The following is a 19,912-nucleotide window of genomic DNA, read 5'->3' on the forward strand; positions in this document are numbered from 1 at the left end:
CATGTGGATCTCAGCGGCACAGATGCCGTGGGGGTGGCATCAGACTGGGGGGTCTGGAAGGTACTGCACCCTTTCTGGAGAGTAGCGTGTAAATGGGAGTCCTGGCCGCAGGGGTCAGCACCGGGCGGGGCGCAGGTCACATGGCAGCGGCCTAAGCCCTGGAGGAGGTTCGCTTCTGCCCCCACCCCCCACCTTCCTACCCCTCGCCCCCTCCCACCACTGCCACCCCCACCCGGGGACAAGCCAAAAGAAGAGTTTTTCCCACTGGTTTTGTGAGCCAAGAGGCAGTGCCATTTCTAGATGGGCCCATGCAGCTGGAGACACAGCGGGCTGCAGGGAAGTGGGGGCAGCTGCGTTCCCAAAGCGCAGGCGCCGCCTCCCGAGCCAGCCAAGGCGGCAGTGGCAGAGGCAGAGCTGGCGGGCAGTCCGCGGCCCAGACAGGGCAGGGGCAGGCCTTCGGGGGGGCCTCCATCTGCCCAGGCCTCCGGACCAGGGTCTCGGTCGCTCTTCTGCTCCCCCCGTCAATTCGCATTAATGCATTTACTAGCGCCTAGTGTATGCCAGATGTTGCTTCTCTCCCCTGCGGGTGACAAGGGACAGTGCCGCAGGAAAGACACAGACTTTGGAATCTGAATTTGGGTTGTGTCTGTCCCACTGTTTGTCTGGTGCTGTCTCTGGGCCTCAGTTTTCCAACCTGTCGAATGGGGATGAGAAAAATTCCTTCCCCACGAGGGTGCTGTGAAGGCTAAGTAGGAACATGTGGGAAAAGGGAAGGGGAACAGCTTTTCTATTCGCCAGGAATGTCAGCTGAAACCCAAGGCCGAAGGCAGGCCCCAGACACTCCTTCAGGACTTGGTGAGAGAAAAGAAACCGTCCTGCGTGCCCCCCGCCCCCTGGGGTGGAGATTCCGGCTGGGGGGATTTGCCTGCAGCCCTCCCTTCTTGAGCTGCGGGAAGGGCTTCGGGCAAAGCTCCCAGGGAGAGGGCAGGGCGCCCAGGAGGAACACTGGCCTCTCTCCCTGTCTAGACGCTGCCTAAACACTGCCCCTCCTGCCCCAGGGCCCCCGCAGGCATGCACGGAAGGCACCCTCGGGTCACCCCAATGCTTGTCTCCTGGAGCTGGGGAGCGCGGGCCCTGGGTCCTGGGCAAGTCCGAGGGGAGGGGGCCAGAAGGAGCAGCCGCAGGGGTGGGGGGACAAGAGAGGGCCGCGGTGAGGGCTGCCTGCACTTCCTGAGCTTATCCTGGAGGGGAGACAGGCTTGAGGGGTCAAGAGCAGGGAGCTCCCCCCCGACTGCCCATCCAGGCCAAGAGGGCTCAGCAGGAAGGAACTGGGAGGGCGACCCCGAGGGGGAGGACCCCAGATGGGGAGTGGGGGAGTGGCTGTGAGCTGACCACAGGTGACTATGACACCTGGACCAAGGAAAGGGGCAATGCAAAAGCCAAAGCTGGGGTCTCCAAACAGCCCCCCGAGAGTGCCCCCAAGGGAGGCATAAACCAGCATTTGGGCATCTGCCGCATGGAGGGACAGTCAGCCAAAGCCACCCCACATACGGGTGATACTAGGTTCCTGAATGAAACCAGACTGCAGCTCCCCCTCTGCCCAATGCAATTTTCTGGGCCTGCATAGAAGCTTTATTTGGAGGTATAATTAAAGTTATGAGTTAAATGGACCGGACTTTTTAGTTTATGAATGAGACTGGAAAAGCTATGACACCTGGTCATGGGTGGAAATCCACCGGAACTGGTGGGGGAACAACGAAGCTGTGGTGGATTTACCCTACGTCCAGGCTGCAAGGGCACCGGCACCCACAGGCCAGGACTGTCCTGGGACGCAGGTCCAGGGGTGGGTCCCCTGGGCCCGCAGAGAAGACCCAGGACCATGGGACCAGGGGAGGGTGTGGGCTCCAGCCATCTTCCCAGGAGCAGCGTCCTCTCCCCACTTGGGGGCAGGCAGGGCTGGGGCTCGGGGAGCCAGGGCCACTCCTGCACACGAAAGGCCTGGTCCCTGCCCTTTGGACTCTCCATCTGTGGATACACCTTACACCGCGGGGGCTCACGGGACCCCACCACACACAGAGCCCGGAAGGAAGGAGCAGTGCCTTCCGCTGAGCGGATAGGGTGGGCTGGGAGGGCTTTGCGGAGGAGATGGCCTTGGAGTTGGGTCTTGATTTCAGGACGCACAGAAGAGGGGAGCAGCGCCCCTAGTGGTGGGAATGGACACAAGCACAGCCAGAGGGAGCGCTCGAGGGACGCGACACGACAATACCACGACTGCCACCTTTAAAGCAGCGTCTACGCGGGCTATGACTGGTCTGGGTCTCACGTTCCTCATCTGTTACCTGGGGAGACCCGCCCGGTTCTCACAACACATCCTGGGAATAAATGTGTCCCCAGGGGAGAAGGCAATGCCGTTATCTCCATTCAAAGCATTGACCAGGAGCCCTGAGGACACACTTTAGTGCCGGAGAGGCTTGGGCTCAAATCCCAGCTCTCCCCCTTCCTAGCTGTGCTAACTCTAGGTCAGCCCGTCCAATGGGTGGGTGACTCCATGGGAGTCTCAGTTAACTCACCTGTAAAATGGACAACATGTAATACCTGGAAAGAGCAACATAATGCACAAGAAGACGCGCAGACACAGAGAGCACACGACGGATGGCCAGAGCCTGTGCTCAGCGAGGAATCCCCACCCGCCCCGGAGGGGCCCCACTCACGTAGGAGGCCAGGAGGGTGGTGGGGGCCAGGATGAGAGCTAGGTAGAGGCAGGGGGCTGTGGCAAGCAGGCTGGAGGCACAGATGAGGGGCTCGGCCCTCGGGTTGACTTTCTTGTACCTCCTCGACGCCTCTGCTCCCAGTATCACCCCAGTGATGCCAGTCGCGACGGTCAGTGCCCCAAAAATCAGGCTGATGGGAGGGAGAGCGAGAGGGATAGGTCACTCGGGTGGGATCCTCCATGCCCCCAGCCCCAGCCCAGGCTCGGCCTCCTGCCCCTGGTTCCTGGTTTGCTTCCTGCAGGAAGGTGCCCCGATCTGATCACCACTTCCTCTCTCTCAAATAACCGCTGCTCCTAGGGCCTCGGGACCCTGATTAGGGACCCATGTACTCCCTGCCCTCCCCCATCCCCTTTCCTGTCACTGACCATGTGAGTGACCCAACCTGCACCCAGATCCCAGCCTGTCCTTGGGCAGCATCAGGGAGCTCAGGGGGCCTCCCCAGCCCCCCAGGCTGTGCCAGGCTCCAGCTCAGCTCAGCCAAGTGATCACAAATCCCAGATGAGTGCCATTCACCACCAAGCCCCTGTCTGAGCCAGCCTTGGCAGGTTCTCCAGACCTCTGTGCTATTTGGGATTGGTTATTCAGACCGGCCACCCAAACGGGTCCCCTCCACTGGCCACTAAGCAGGAGGTATGGCAGAGGACATGCCCCAGCCACCAAGCCCTGCACCTTCCTCCTGGAAGTGTCCCCCTAACCCAGGGGTTCTTAACCAGGGGTCCATAAGCGTGAACTGAAATTCATAAAACATTATTCTTGTGGGGACGTGTTGGTGCAGGTGTGATCTATTTATTAAATAGTACACAGCATAGTGTGGACTTAGTAAGGGGTCTGTGGTTTTCACCTGACTAGCAAAGGGGTCAAACGAAAAAGGGTAAGAACCCCTGCTCTAACCCTATCCCCACGAGCTCTTCCCAGAATCATAGGCTAAGAGCTGTCCAACCCCTATTACACCCCCCCAGGGACGGGCAGCTCACTACCCCACATCCATGTGGGTCAGCTCTCCCTCAGGCTGAGTTGGCCTGTGAACTGCAGCTTCCCTAGTCAGGGAGAATGCATTAATATCTGACGTCTGTGCAGAATTCCATACTGGAATCTTCCACCCACTCTGTGGAAGGCTAAATAATGGCCCCAAGATGTCTATGCCCTAATCCCAGGAACCTGTGAATGTTACTTTACACAGGACAAAAAAAAAGTGTGGGGTTATTCTGGGTATGATTAAGTTAAGGATCTTGAGATGGGGAGATTATCCTGGATTATCCTGGTGGGCCCTAAATGCAATCACAAGTGTCCTTATAAGAAGAGGATAGAGGGATATTTGAGACAGAAGAGAAAGCAATGTGACCACAGAGCCAGAGACTGGGGTGATGCGGCCACAAGCCAAGGGGTGCCAGCAGCCCCCAGAGCCAGAAGAGAATTCTCCCCTAGAGCCTTTGGAAGGAGCATGGCCCTTGATTTCAGCCCAGTGAAACTATTTCAGACTTTTGGCCCTCCAGAACTGTGAGAGAGTAAATGTCTGCTGTTTGAAGCCACCAAGTATGCAGTGATTTTTGTCACAGCAGCTGCAGGAAACTCATACGCACTCCTGCATCAGTTTCTCACAAAGGTTGTGTGAAGGAGTTAGAGTGAGAAGGTTGACACTGAGGAAAGGAGAAGTGACTTGTCCAAGAACACAAAGCCAGTTAATGCCTGAAATGACACTGAGTTCTGATTTTCCTCTTTTTCAAGCAGCTATCAGGCTTTCAAGGCTCAGTAACCAGCTGTGGTGCCAGCACAATCATCTCACTCCACCATGTGCCTGGAGAGACCGAGTCTTGGGGTTCAGAACTCCCCAGGAACTTCCTTGCTGAGCACCCCCTCACTTAGGCCAGGTGCCCAGGGCTCCCAGAGGCTGCTCACCTGTCCTGGCTGTTGCACGGCTCCTGGAAGCAGGGAAGCTGCAGCCCGTGGACCACCCGGGCCTCAAACAGAAACTTGGGGGCCCAGAAGCCCAGGGCTCCGGTGACAAAGGCCATGGCTGTCACGCCAAGTGTCGACCACACAAAACTCCAGCTGCAAGAGAAGGCGCCCTGGTGGAGACAGCAGAGGGAGGGGCCGAAGGCACCTGTCCAGCCCTCCTTCTCCTGGACATGCAGGCCAGTGCAGGTGCCAGCCTCTGGGTCCTTCCCAGCTGCAGCCTGAGCTCCAGCTTCCCCAACATTCCCTGCCCTTCCTCCCTCGCCTCTGCAGGACCAAATCTCCCCCTCCTGAGGGCCCAGTCCAACATTACACTCTCCAGGAGGCCGCCCCTGCCTACATTGTCCTCGGATCCCTTCACCTGGTCTGTGGCCCTATAATAAAAGATGGGTGCTGCCCACGCCTCATTTGGTGAACGATGAGGCCTGGGAGGGCCCTTGACTCCTGCCCATGTCTCTCGCCATTCCTGGGACAGAGGATGACGCGGTCCCATGACCGACTCCCAGCACCTCCTAGCAGCCATGAGAGGCAGGCAAGGCTGGGGAACCAGGGCCTTTGAATGTGCCTCCCTCCACATTTCTGTCAAGTGACCAGGCAATGAGGGCTGAGGCCGAAGAAGATGGGGTGCAGTTTGGTGAGACAGCAACTCGGAGGAGGAAGATGGCTGTGAACGTTGGGGCAATCAAGGGGGGCTCCCTGGAGGCAGAGAGAGGGGAGGCAAGAGCACTCACTTTCTCCCCAGGTATCTGACATCCTCGCACCAGCTGCTCCTCGCATCCCCTAAGGCCATCTCCCCCTGCTTCTCAGCAGCTCCCCGAGGTGGGTCTGGAACCAGCAGGATAAGCAGGATCAAGGCCACGGCCTCCAGGCAGGGCATGATCTGGGGACAGGACAGCCCAGGAAGCTCAGGAGATCCTGGTAGTGCCAGCCACAGTGCCTGAACTCTGGGTCCTGGCTCGGACACACGGTGTGCTGGCAGGTTGTGGGGGGACCATTTTCTGGGTGCTAGTTACACACGGAGCTGACACACCACTGTTTCCTGCTCCCCACACACACACCCAGGATACAGCCTCTCTGGAAAGTGGGGCCTGTCCAGTGCGGATGCTGCTCTACCCAGATCGATGGGCCCGAGAGGGTTGACGGGTGGAGCCCTCACTGCACTGGCCCTAAACGTTGAGTACACTGGCCCCAGCTGCCTCGAGAACTGCCGCTTTTCTTGGCCCATGTCTCCATTTGCCACACCAGTCCCGCCCTAGCAGCCCCACTGTTCATACCCCAAAGATGGGGAGCTCACTACTTGGCTTGGGGCAGAATACAAAAGCTCACACCACAAGAAGGTTCTTATTCAGGCCAAGCTCAGACCCACGACCTTGAACCCACCCACCCCAGGTCCTGACTCTGCCTTCTGTGACCTTACACATGCCAGCTCCCTCGGGGCCAGCGTGGTCCGGCAGAGACCTGCACTCAGAGGCCACGTCCAGGGACACGTCTCACAAGGCCAAGTCCCGGCCCCTCTGCCCCTGAGTCTCCTGTCCAAGGCTAATCCAGTGGTGGCTAATGTATCCCAGCAGACCGAGCAGATACTTCTCCCCTACTCCGGGTGACCTGCTTCTACTAGCTGAGTGGCCCCACTGTGTGTCTTGGCCCAGGAAACTTCCATGCCCGACCCTTGAATCCTCCAGGTTCGATAAGGTAGTATTTTCTAAGCCCACTTTACAGATAGGTAAACCGAGGCTCAGAAGAAGGGGCTGACTTGCCTGAGGTCACGCCACTGGCAAACTGGGCAGCCAGGACTTAAACCCAGGCCACAACTTCACAGCCCATGTTCCACCTGCTGCCCCAGTGCTCACATCTCCCCACATCTCATCGCCACCCCCCACGGCGCCAGTTACCCCGCCAAGAGGCTAAGGCCACCCAAGGCTGGAAAGTCCCTGCCGGCCCAGGGGAAAGCAGAGGGAAGAAAAGGAAGCCGGACTCACTCGGAGGGCCCAGCGCCAGTTCCCGGTCAGCTCCGTCACAACCGATCCCAGGATGTAGCCCAGGCCACTGCAAGGAAGGGGTGAGGGAAACAGGCGGTGAGGCGGGCGGCAAGGGGGCACGCCCGAGGCCCCATGGCCAGCAGCCCGATCTGGGGTGCCCCCCACCCCATGGAGCCAGCTCTCAGCAGACTCAGAGCCCTGAGCAAACGGCAGAAAAGAGGCCCAGGTGTCCGCTGCCCTTGGGCATTTGCCAGTGACCTCTGGCTCCCGGCCCACCCCAGCGCTGCTCCCTCCCATGTGAGCCCCACCCCTACCCCACCTCCACCGCAGGCTCGGCCCTGCCTGAGTCAGGCGATTTCAGGAAACGGGGGTCAGGGCTCAGGGGCCTGACTGCAAATCCCGCTGTCCTCCTCCGCTTTGGGGTGCAGGGCCCTGCCCAAGCACACTTCCTTGCATCACCTGCCAGCGTCGGCCCCACCCTGAGCAGGACTCCCTGCTCTTCCCCACCCCTTCTGAGAGTGAGCCAACCTGTGTGGGGCAGCCTCTCTATGTAATGCTCACCACCGCCACCAGTCAGGGTTCTCACCCCCATTGACAGATGAGGAAACCGAGGCTCGGAGAGGCAAAGTGGCAAGGTCTCGAAGGGGCAGATTTGGGAGTCAAAGCCCAGCCCTGTTCCAACTCCTTTGGGCCTCAGTTTACCACCTGGGGAAGTGGACCCAGGAGTGATACCAACCTTCCCACGGGAATGAAGATGTAGAAGATGGCCAGCATCCTGGTCCGCTGGTCTTTCACGAAGAGGTCCCCCAGGACAGTGGGTGCGATGGTGGAGTAGCTGGCTGTGCCAGTGCCCACCACTCCCCGGGACAGGAAGAAGAGCCAGGAATACTGGGTGAGCAGGCACAGGACCACAGTGAGACCCAGGAATCACCCAAGGGGCCCAAGAATTTGTCAGAGGGAGGGAGAGGATATCAGGGCTGCACACACCTCACGGCAGTCCTGCCACCCCAGGTTCCCAAAACCACACAGGTGCCTGCAGCCACCACCTCTCCGCAAGCTCAGGAGAGCCCTTCCCCCGGGCATCACTTTGGCTAACCAGGCCAGTTCCCCAGGACAGGAGCTGTCATTCCCACCATTCATTTCTGGCATAAGTGAAGCTGCAGGCAGCAGTGGATGTACCAGGGAGGAAGCCGCTCTCGCCCCTGCCCAGGCTCAGGCCTGGAGGCTGCGCCCTCACCTCCTCTCGCAGCCCTGGAGGGCCGTTCCCGAGTCCGGAGCCTGGAATGGAGCGGGACCATCTCCACCTGGCTTCAACGGGCCTGGGCCAGGGAGGGGGTCGGTGGGGGGAGGCCCCCGGGGGCCTTGCAGGGATGTGGGCACCTACCCGGGGGGAGATGAAGGAGCTGGAGAGGCCAGCTCCTGACCAGAGCAGGATCCCGAAGCTCAGCGTGGCCTTGCGGCTGTGTCGGTCACCCAGGTAGCCAAACACAGGTGCAGACAGCAGCAGGCAGCCGATGAAGACTGGTGGAGACACGGCAAGAAAGGGGTGCAATGGTGGGTGGGCAGATGGGCCCAGCCGGCCCAGGGAAGGGACCTGACTGGGATGCCGTGAGCTGGCACTGGGCCAGGGGGGCCAGGACACAAGGAGGAAAAGCCAAGGTGAATCTCCAATCGCCCTACAACCTACCATCCAACTGCCTGGAGTGAGGGGGGGCACCTGGGAAATGTGTAGGGACCTGGACTCAGGTTCAAATTCCAGCTCTGCCACTTGCTCACTGTGTGGCCTTGGGTAACTCACTCCACCTCTCTGAGCATCATCTGAACAAGGCTGTGTAAAGATGAGATGTGACCACAGAGCCCCTGGCACAGAGCCTCGCAGTACCCAGTCGATGCCAGTTTCCTACCAGGATATTGGGACTGGCCTGATGTATCACTTGCTCACCTGGGGTGGGGAGGGTGATGGGAGAGGGGAGACAGGAGGGAAGGCGCCTGCTTCCATGAGCATCTAGATGAGCCCGGTTTAGAACCAGCACATGGTTATAGACGGGCCATCCCAGGAGACTGGGACCAAGCTGGTTTCCAGAAGCAGGTAAAACATTCCCCTGGGCCTGGTAGTGGTGATTCTACGATCGGTTTTTTCAAGTAAGCCCTTACTGAATTAATGAATGCGGTTTACTATTCCGTGAAGACAAACTGGCACGTGCTTAAGGCACAGGGCCACCACCTGGATATGTGCGCACAAAGCTTCCTTTCCTTCGAGAAAATGGCCTCCAAACTAGGCGGTGTGGGCTCGCTGATCCCCTGCTGGGCATCCTGGAGCAATGGCTGCCCTTGTTCCGCCTTGAAGAACCGCCAAGGGCCCGCAGGTGGAGCACCCAAGCTCGGGACTCCTCCACCCGGCCCACAGCCCAAGGGGCCGGCTTTCCCAAGCCGGGTCTCCATTGGCTCCTGACCACAGATGATTGACATGTCTTGAGCCCAATGAATGACCACATTCTTCCCGGCTCATGTTCCAGCCCCTCCCACTCTCCCACGACCGCTCTGGGATCTAGCTGAGTTGTATGCAATTGTAGAAAGGAGGCCAATATTGACCTACAAAAATGGCAGTTTACTAGGGTCCGATCTAATACTTTCGTAATACGATCTTTGGTATCAAGAATAGCACTCCATCTAAATTCAATGTATCCTCTTCATAGCAAGAAAATTTTACCTCTGCAGTCACTAAGCGTTGGTGGTCAGGTATAATTCATGTGAAATGTTGCAATGGATATTGTTTTAAATTTTAGAGTTTAATTTAAAAGCTGAATTACTTTTAAAAGATTAAAGGCTTAATATTGAAAAGAAAAAAAAAAGAATAGCACTCCAAAGAGACTGTATCAACTGACATTTGCATAGAAGTATGTACCAGTGCCCTTGCTGACCTTAATATGATACCTCATTTTGTTTTGCCCATCTGATGTTTGAAAAACAAACGGTACCTCACAGTTGACCAACAGTTTCTCTAGTTCGCATGCTATGCCAATTTTCTATTGAGCAGTTGCTTGACTTTTGCTATATTTTGGAAATAAATTCTCTCTGTCCTTTATATTTTTGAAAGGATTAAAAATGCAAGCTCTGGGAGCAGATGTAGCTCCGTGATTGAATACCTGCTTCCCACGCGCCAAATCCCAGGTTCAATCCCCCATGCCTCAAAAAAAAAAAAAAAAAAAGCACACTCTGGGACTGAATTGCCTGGTGTAGAGTCCTGGCTCCACCACTGTCTGGATTAGAGACCTTGGGAAAATTCCTGAATCTCTCCAGGTCTCCCTTTCCTCACCTATTAGATGGGATATTACTATCCTTCCTGATAAGGTTATTGAGAGGTTTAAATTTAAAAAGGCAGTGAGTGGCTTTATATAAATGCTCAGTAACTATTACCTATTATTATTACTAGTTGCATTTATGGTTTCAATCACCATCACACAGAAATACTTAATTTCAATATAGTCAAATTTATCAATCTTCTTTTTAAGGGGGGAAGTGTTTCACGCCTTCTTTATGCATATCTTCTTTACCCAAAGGTTATACAAACTATTTCCCCAAATCTTCTAATACTTTTATGTTTTGGGAGCCAGGGATCCTTTACACCTTAAATCTTAAGGTACCCTAGGATGGGGACACATACCCCCAAGGGAAAGGCAGGCACTCCTCATTCGTGGCATCTCAAAATGCAAATCATTTCTGAGGCAAAGTGGGAGTCATTAAAGAGCGCAGGGATTAAGAGATGGACTTTGGGGGCAGACTGCCTGGATTCTAAGCCCAGCTCTGCCACTTCCTAGCTGTGTGACCTAGAGCAAGTCCCATAACCACTCTGTGCCTCAGATCCCTCAATGGTAAAATGAGGATAAAAATAATACTGCCCCATGAGATTGTTGTGAAGATTTACTATAAAGCACTTAGAAGAGTGCCTGGCATATCGATATTAGTTTCAAATATCATTAATTAATTTAATTAATTCACTTCATCCAGTAGCCTCTTTGTCTTCTTCCCTAAACCCTCCCCTCTCCCCTTACAGCTGGCCAAGCTCTCCTCCTCTCTGCACCCTGTGCACAGAGAGCAGGGGGCGTTCTTCGACCGTTGCTCGGTAAACTGAGGTCACCCATTCATTAAACTGATTAAGCCCTGGGGACAAACCTGGTCATCAGGCCTCCAAGCCCACTGCCCTCTCCATGCCCCTTCTTGGGCTGCGTGGCAGAGCTGACCCTTCCCTTCACCCACTCACAAACACACACACAACACACATCCGTGCCCACCACACACACTCCCATGCTCCCATACACACACATACCCGTGCAAGCACACTCCTGCCACATGCACATCCACCCCCGCGCACACACTCACACACATCCATGCACACACTAACTCACACAGTAACACACACCACCGCCACCACGTACACATCCCCACCCCCCAGGCACACACAAATCCACGCACGTGCTAACTCGCAGTGACATGCTCACACACCTCTACCCCAGACATTCACACGCTCACACACACACTCACACTTCTTCCTCCATCACGTCTCATTTTATCACCGACCTTGTATTTACCATGGTAAGAGACAGGGAAGTGTTGACTCAACTACCATTATCTGTTTAATTGAGAAGATTGTGATGTCAGCTGAGATGGCCTCATGCTAGCTACAGATTCTACTGGAAGATGTCCCAGGAGGCCGCCAGGCTGCCCAGCCTCTCAGCGCCAAGATCCGGAAGTAGTGCCCTTCTATCTCTTTTGCCCGCGTGACTCTCAAAGAGGTTTAAAGAACTCCGTACGCCCGCACACGTTTTCAGCAGACATTTAAAATGTTTTTATTCTAAGTTTAAACATTTGCAAAGGATGCGGTTTCCAGCATCATAGTCTGTTTTTAAATATAGTTGTGTCCAAACCCTTAGAACTCCAGTCCGTGTTCACCCAGTCTAAGAAAAATGTCCACGGTAGGGTATAATTAGGAAAGCTGGTTCTCATTTGCCAAACCAAATGGCCAAATCGGGCTGACTTCCACTTTTTCATTGAAACAGATACGTTACCACCCATCCCTGAGCCAACTCTCTCACTTGTGAGTTCTAATTCACAGATAAGGATTAGACAGCGCCGCAGCGGGACAGCCAGCGAAGGCTGGCGCCCTGCCACGGCTGTGCAGCCAGGAGGACATAGCCCCCAGCCACGCTGCTCTCTCTGCCTGTTCCTAGGGCTTCCCCAGCAGAAGCCAACCATCCCCGGAGGGTGCCTGTGTTTGGCTCCCTGGAGGTGTTTTACGCATCAGGGCAGCGCACCCCAGTAAAATCCAGAATGGGGGAGAGGTGTACCTGTCTGCCAAAAATGAGAGAGGAGAACCACGGACAGCTCACAAGTACACTCAGGCAGATCCGTTCAGGAAAGAAACAGGCCTCCAGCATCTGGAAATGGAGCCTCTCAAGGCACTCTGTGCTCACGCACTCTCTGGGAAGTTTTTGTGCATCCCCAAGGGTACCCGTGTCCCGGGCTGAGAGCTGCGCCCTGACACACCGAGGGAGGGCCTGCTGGGGGAGGGGGCTGCCGAGAGGAACCGCATGCGTGCTAGCTACAGGCTGGGGCGCGCGCACGTGATTCAAGGCTGGGTCAGTGCGTGCACACATGTGGGTACGTGTGTGGGCCGCGTGCGTCACCATCCAGATGCCCACAGGGGACAAGTTAGTGCCTTGTGACCCCAACTCCACCACCATGGAATGGGACGCGTGGCAGCTCCCCGTGGGCCCACAGGGTGGGTGACACGTGTGTGCGCGTGTGTCAGGGCATGTGGGCAGGCGCATCCTGGTGGACAGATTCTTCAGGCCTGCGAGAGGAAAGCAGGAGTTCTCAAACTCCGGACAGTCCCTCCACACAGCTGAGCTTAGCAAACACCAGCGGCAGGAGCGACCGACTCCGCTGCTGTGATCTGCGGCTCAGGTGCCGGCCCCAGCCCCACCCGCACCGCTCCCTCCGCAGCACCCACAGGGGCAGTTCGAGCCCGGGATCTTGGCTCAAGCTGTCTCTTCCTCCTACCCAGACGATCCTCGCGCCCAAACCCCCATTCCGCAGGAGCTGGTGCTGGGCACACGGCAGGAGCTGCTAAAGGACCCCATCCATTGAGCCCGGGGCCCAGATCCAGGGCGAGGGGACTTGCTCCTTACCCGTCTGAAGCAAACCAGCATTGCTGTCGCTGATGTGAAAAAACTTCTGCACGTCCAGCAGCACCCCTGTGGACAGAGGGCCAGTGCTCGGGAAAAGGGCAGGAGCCCGGCAGGGCCTCGAAAGGCAGCTGCCTCTGTGTTTGGGACAGGGTCACAGCTGACCCACATGGCACAGGACCCGGCCCCCAGGCCAACTGTCCTGTCTCCTCTCCCATACATACAGGTAACCACATGCACACATACACACACACACGGGGCAGCGCACAGACATGTACACATCAGGCCCACGCAGAGACAAGCACCCCAAAGGCACAGGCACACACGATCACACACACCTGCACTCACACTCATAGGCACGTGGCCATGGAGACACACAGACATGCATATACACACATGAGCACATGTACAAGCAGACATGCCCAGAGAAATACACTTGGCAGAGGCACAGATATGCACATACAGGAGCCTGAACTCACAGGCCTGGAAACCCACTCTTGTACACCCAGAACACATATACATATACACTGAGGTGTACACATAAGGACACATTCACAGTTGTGCATGCAAATGCATGTGTGCAGGACATAGGCACACAGGGAATGCGTGTGCAAACATACACTCCCCTAGTGTCAGCGTGGCTGGCAGCTCCCTGTTGCTACACAATGCACACTTCAACCACAGTGTAAATGAAAGTCCCTGGACTTGTGCAACACGGCAGCCCTGCTTGTGTACAAACCCTGGACACGCACAGACATACATATATACACACGAGCATGTGCATACAAACAGATACATGTGCCCTGGCCAGCACACGTGTACTCACAAGCACCTTCTATCTGAGCCAGGAGCACACGAGACGAGCATGCACACAATGAGCCTTGGAGACTTGGGTTCCACGGAGGTCTGCCGTCAGCCCCGCCTGCCTGAGGGCAGCCAGCTCCTGCCCTGCACAGCCAGCTCTCTGCAGCTCCTCCAAGCTCTTGCTGAGCCGCGGCTGAGGCAGTAGCCGCTCAGCCTCGTGCAAAGAGAGGAAGCAGGCTTCCAGACACGGGCTCTACTTCCTGAAATCCCCTGGGCCCCTTGGTAATATTTCAGAAAGGGGTAGTTAGGGTCCAAGGCCCCTGCTTATCTGGGTCAAAGGCCTCCGGTCCTGACATTTTTACTAAGGAGGACATCGTCACTTCCATTTATACATGAGGACACGGAGGCTCCAGCCTGCCCAGGGTATGCCCAGCTGGAAATGGGGAGCTGGGACTTGAATCCCAGCCAGAGGCACCCCACCCTCCTGCCCAGAAGCACTGAGGGGGAGCAGACGCCCCCGTGGGGTTCTGCAGAGACACCCCCATGGCGTGGCAGACAGCCCACCTCCAGCTGCTGAGGAAAGGCCAAGGAATCAGAGAAGAGATTTTTGTTTAGACATTTAATTTAGCCCAATTGCTGCAGCATTAGGGCATACAAGTCTGTATGTCTTTTTCCCTCTCTTAGTGTTTTTAATTACACAACTAAGCCCTACCTGTTGCAGAAAAGTAGATAACACAGGTAAGCAAAATAAATAGCTAAATAAAAATTCTCGATAATCGCACTCATCTTCCATTGTTAGGAATGGGGCCTTGTCCTCTGGTCTCCTCCCAGCCCTGGGCACTCTGGAGGTGGCCCAGGGACAAGGGAGAGCCCAGCCTCACCTTTACCTGTGCCCCATCACCTCTGGCCCCCCGAAGGGGCTGCTTCGGGCGAGAGAACTTCCGCTCCTCTGTGAACCTCCTTCCCGGCAGCTCCCAGGGGCTGAGCATGGTTTCCCATTTCCGGACCTCCCTCATCATCCCAAAGAAAGCGCAGACTCGCTCCTGCCACATCCAGGCGAAGTCGGAACAGGGAAGAGGCCTTGGGCGGAAGGATCCAGGGCCCTCTAGGGTGAGTGTCGGGGAGAGCTGGGACCCCCAGCCTGATGATTCCTCCACGGCCGCCTGCCTCTGGCCTCCTTGCCCTCCTCTCTGTCCCCTCGGCCCACATTCCAACTCTGGCCTCCTCAGCCCGCTGCAGCCACTGCAGTGGCCTCGGAACTGACCTCTCAATTTGCCTCCATCAGGGCCTCAAATCGGATCACACTTCCCAACTTAAAAGAAAAAAAATGCTCCATGACTCCTTGTTGCCCAAAGAAGAAAGTCCAAGGTCAGCCTGGCATCCAAGCATCCCAGGACATGGCCCCAGACACGCTCTTCTGAATAATCCCCTCCTTGTCCGCCTCTCGCCACCCCTGCTCAGAGCCTGTGCTTCGCCCTGGGCGCTTGGCTCATGCCGACCCCTTAGTCTGAGTGCCCTCCCCCTCGCCCCATTCCCTGCTTGTCCAGTATCCTCAAACCAGTGCTCCCCGCCAGGTCCCCAGGCCCCCTCAGCCGGTCATCCCCAGGGCTCGGCCCCGCTGGCGCTCTCCCCACGCTCTGTCCATGACAGAGCTGCATGGCCTGTGGTCTGTGTCCCGCTGAGGTCTGGTAGTGTCTGCCACCCCCGGAGTCCCATTCACTGCACAGCCACGCTCGGGGGCAGAACAGGTAACTGAGGAAGCAGCATCCTGGCCGCAGGTCCCCCAGCAGCTCGCCGGCCTGGACTGTGCCTCCCTCGTCTGGCTGCCACCTCTCAGCCTCGCAGGATTCCTGTTTAATGAGCTTCTCCCTCTGCCCACCAGATGGTCATTCCTGAGATCGGGCAGAAGTCTGATCCCCCCCCGGTTCCCAGAGTTGATCTCAGTTGATCTTGAATGAATGAAAGGATGGACGAATGAACAAGCAACTGAGTGACAAGAAGAGGAAAGCAAGTTGAGCCCCAGTCCATCGTGAACGAATGAAGGAGGGAGTGATGAGAATACAGAAGCAGGTTGAGCCCTGTGGCTAGAGGATGGAAGGTCCAGCATGCAGAGTTGGCGAGAACCTCCTCTCCCAAAGGCAGACGCCGAAAGAACTGCTTGCCTGGGATTGGGGCCAGGCTGCCCTGTCCTGCACAGATCACCCGGCCGCCCAGCCCAGGACCTCGAGGCCTTTACCTGGAAGGCCAGACTTCCCTGCTGTCCTCACTCTCGTAGCCCCTGCCCCCCATGCCTGCCGTGCACCCTCTCAGTTGGGGGTGTGCTGGGAACTTGGATGGGAACCCCTTTACAGGAAGGGCTAAAACCCACCTCCAGGGAAGAACACCAAGGAGTGCACCAAGAGAAGAAAGGATGCTGGGCAGAGCACGCCCCGCGGAGCCCAGCAGGTGCAGCTTCCGATGCCCTGCCCGCCCTTACCTGCGATGATGAACCAGTTCATGTAGTTCAGCAGGTTGATGTAACAGAGCACGGCGGCAGCCACGTACGCCCTCCAGCGCGGCAGGCTCCAGGGAGCCGGTGTAGTCGGAGCGGGGCCCTGGTGGGCGGCCAAGGCCCCGTAGCGCCGGCCAGGCCCTGGGGACCCCCCATGCGGCCCCTCTGGCCCAGGCTCTGCGCCCTCCACAGACATCCCCGCAGCCGCTCCAGCCTGCAGCTCCTGTTCCTGGCCAGGTGCGGGGGCGAAGGCGCATCAGCTCTGCAGCAAGTGACTTCCTGCAGGCTCCAGCCTCCCGACCTCAAGGCAGCTGCCCTAACTGCTGGGCATCTTATCGCGGGTTCCTGCTGAGCCCACCACAGGCTTGCCGGTGAGATTTCACCATCCCCAGCCTCTGAGGTCGGCTGGAGGGGGAGCAGCATCCCCGCACCCCCGCCCCTTTGGTGACCAGATGGCTCTGTGGTCCCCCAGATCTTAGCCTGTGGCTGCGGTGGCTGCGGTGGCTGCAGTGAGGAAGAGAAGCCTTACGGGACAGAAAATAAAATGAATCTCTGAGAGTCCTGCTCAGTGCGAGCAGGCCACGCTACCTCCAATAGAGATGGACTACGAACAGGGGACTCGAACCCAGGTCGGAGCAGGGAGGCCAGCGCTGGGCAGGAGAGCAGCACTGGAATATGAGAAGCAAGGGCTGGCGCCCGCTCAGCACCCAGTGCTCTCTCTGGAGAAAGAAAGAACTGCCAGAGAGCAGGCCCTACACTGAGACGGCCTGTGAACAAAACCCACCAAGGGATGCTAAGTCGAGGGGAAGTTTTTGACAAGGAGCAGGATATTGGCATGGTTTTAAACGGTCTCTTTTACACATGGTTTATTATTAGTTACAAGGAAAAAGAAGGGCAACTATGCAATAGAGAAATCAGACATCTTGACCTCACACCCTAAAAGAACATCACACCCTAATGTCAACTATGGCCTTGGATTACTAATAATATATCGCGGGAAGCGGATTTGGCTCAGCTGATAGAGCATCCGCCTACCATGTGGGAAGTCCAGGGTTCAACCCCAGGGCCTCCTGACCCTTGAGGTGAGCTGATCCACATGCAGTGCTGATGCACAGAAGGAGTGTTGTGCCACGCAGGGGTGTCCCCTGCACAGGGGAGCCCCACGCTCAAGGAGTGCCCTCTGCAAGGAGAGCCACCCCGTGTGAAAAAAGAGCAGCCTGCCCAGGAGTGGGGCCGCACACACAGAGAGCTGACGCAGCAAGATGACGCAACAAAAAGAGACACAGATTCCCAGTGCTGCTGACAAGAATCCAAGCAGACACAGAAGAACACACAGCAAATGGACACAGAGAGCAGACATCGGGGTGGGAGGGAAGGGGAGAGAAATAAATAAATAATAAATCTTTAAAAAATAATAATAATATATCAAGATTGGTTCATTGATTATAACAAATGTACCATACTCATGCAAAATGTTAATAGTAAGGCGGGGGGGGGGGGAGAGTGGATGTAACTTGAGCAGTTGAGCTCCTACTTCCCATGTACAAGATCCTGGGTTCGATCCCCGGTACCTCCTAAAAACAAACAAATGAAAAAACCAACTCTCATTGGGGAGCAAATATAGCTCAGTGGTTGAGCACCTGCTTCCCATGTATAAGGTCCTGGGTTCATTCTCCAAATGTCCTAAAAATAATAATAATAATAAAGGGGAATGGGGCATATGGAAACTCTTTGTACTTTCTATGCAGTTTTTCTGTCAACCCTAAAACTATTGTAAAAATGAAGTTTATTGTTTAATAAATAAATGAATAACATCCTCATTGAGGGGCAGATGGGCTTTGTGTGCCTTCGATGTGATACCCTGAGAAAGTGATGATATTGTCTATGCAGTATGTAGTCTGACAGGTCTGGGTTCAAATTCCAACTTTGCTACTTCCTTGCTGTGTGTCTTTAGCGAGTCCCTAAACTCTCTTGAGCCTCAATATGTCCTCATTTGTTATACAGAGAGAATAAAATCTGTGCTTCAGGGGTAATCATGAGGATAAACTAAGATCAACCCGTGGAACACTCCTCCCACACAGCCTGGCCCAAGCAAAGCCCTCAGCGGGTGGCATTATTGTGCTCATTGTGATGTTGATGATTAGTCCTTGGCATATGACACATGGTTCAACCACTGCCCTGCAAGGAGGCTCTTAATGAAACAAAGGGAAATTCAGAATCAGGCCCTCCTGACCACCAGGGGCCAGTCTAGCATTCGTGGCTATGATCCTGTACCCTGGAGCTACACTCACCCATTACTGGCTATATGATCATAGGCAAATTATTTAACCTTTCTGTGACTCAATCTCCTCCTTTGTAAAATGGGGACAATTAAAGTATAATGCCTCGTTGGGATCTTGTGGCTTAAATAAGATAATATTTGGGAAAGTGAATGTGGCTCAAGCAATTGGGTTTCTGCCTACCACATGGGAGGTCCTGGGTTCAGTTCCCGGTACCTCCTGGAGAAGACGAGTTGGCACTGCAAGCAGGTGCGGAGAGCTGATGCAACAAAAGAGACACAAAGAGGAAAGACAATGAGAGACACAGCAGACCAGGGAGCTGAAGTGGCTCAGGTGATTGGGCGCCTGCCTCTTTTCCACATGGAAGGTCCTGGGTTCAATTCCCAGTGCCTCCTAAAGAGAAGACAAGCAGACACAGATAGCACCCAGCAAATGGACACTGAGAGCAGACAGCGACTGCAGACAATGGGGGGGGGGGAGATAAATAAATAAATCTTTTTAAAAATACACTTGAATTAAAAAAAAAGATAATATTGAAAAGTGCTGAGGATTTTCCTCGACATTGAGGAAGTGCTACGTTAGTATTTGTTAAATAAAACGGGATTTTCTCTGGCACGCATAGCCACACCCACAAGCCTGCACGCGTGCACACACACACACACTCGCACGCACTGCAGACCGTTGCAGCAAGTAGCACCAAGGTCCCCAACCCGGCGGTAGGCTGTCCCCAGACAGTGCTGGTCAGCCACCTCTTCCTGGGTCCGGCCCTCTCTTTTGCCAGGCCAGAATGGCACCCTGACTTGCTTCCAGACCCAACTGGGGACAAAGGTCAGAAATCCCAGGAGTCGGTCAGATGAGGAAGGTTGGTGATGTCCAGGGGAGCAGGAAAACGACCAACTCCCCTGGACAACTCAGCTTCCAAGTGCGGGTTCCTCACCAGGGCCCCGGGGATTTGACTCTGAGAGGTACTCTTGGGAGTGAAGACACCACCACCCAGGAGAAGGTGGCCAGCAGGGGAGGCAAAGCGTCCTGGGCGAGCTGGGAGGAGGCCCGTAAGGCGCCACGGGACCCTTCTCCTCTGTGGGCCTCAGCTTCCCCATCCAAACATTGGCGGTGCAGGTGGCTGAGGGCCTGGTGGGTCCACCCAGACTTGCAGTTTGTGCACGTGTGTCTCTGCGCTCAGCTACAGCTCTTTGAGGGCACGCATCCCGGGGCATTGTCCAGGGGTCTGGGAACTTAACCCAATCATTTCTCCCGGATTCACAGGGCAGAAGAAAGCTGCTGCTGTCACCTTCTGACCTTCCACGTGGGAATCAGCAACCAGAAAGTCCTGCTTTCCAAAGAACAGAAAACTCTCTGGCAGGGAACACTGTTTCTGAGGGAGAACGGCAACCCTGGAGGACAACATTGCGTGCGATCTGGAGCCCTCAGTCCACGCAGGAGGAAATGG

General features: G+C 55.8%; 1 protein-coding gene across 1 annotated transcript in view; it reads right to left on the reverse strand.

The window, feature by feature from the left end:
• SPNS3 (SPNS lysolipid transporter 3, sphingosine-1-phosphate (putative)) overlaps positions 1–16,379 on the reverse strand; it is a 43,037-nt gene extending 26,658 nt beyond the window's left edge. The window contains exons 1-9 of the mRNA XM_058284977.1: positions 16,169–16,379; positions 13,715–13,900; positions 12,892–12,957; positions 8,088–8,224; positions 7,440–7,591; positions 6,704–6,770; positions 5,456–5,604; positions 4,668–4,820; positions 2,712–2,901 (exon numbers count right to left, since the gene is read on the reverse strand). Coding sequence (XP_058140960.1) covers positions 2,712–2,901; positions 4,668–4,820; positions 5,456–5,604; positions 6,704–6,770; positions 7,440–7,591; positions 8,088–8,224; positions 12,892–12,957; positions 13,715–13,900; positions 16,169–16,379 — 1,311 coding nt within the window. The remainder of the gene's footprint in view (positions 1–2,711; positions 2,902–4,667; positions 4,821–5,455; positions 5,605–6,703; positions 6,771–7,439; positions 7,592–8,087; positions 8,225–12,891; positions 12,958–13,714; positions 13,901–16,168) is intronic.
• Positions 16,380–19,912: the final 3,533 nt, after the last annotated feature.

The sequence above is a fragment of the Dasypus novemcinctus genome, chromosome 21 (genome assembly GCF_030445035.2).
Source record: "Dasypus novemcinctus isolate mDasNov1 chromosome 21, mDasNov1.1.hap2, whole genome shotgun sequence".
Classification (NCBI taxonomy): Eukaryota; Metazoa; Chordata; class Mammalia; order Cingulata; family Dasypodidae; genus Dasypus; species Dasypus novemcinctus.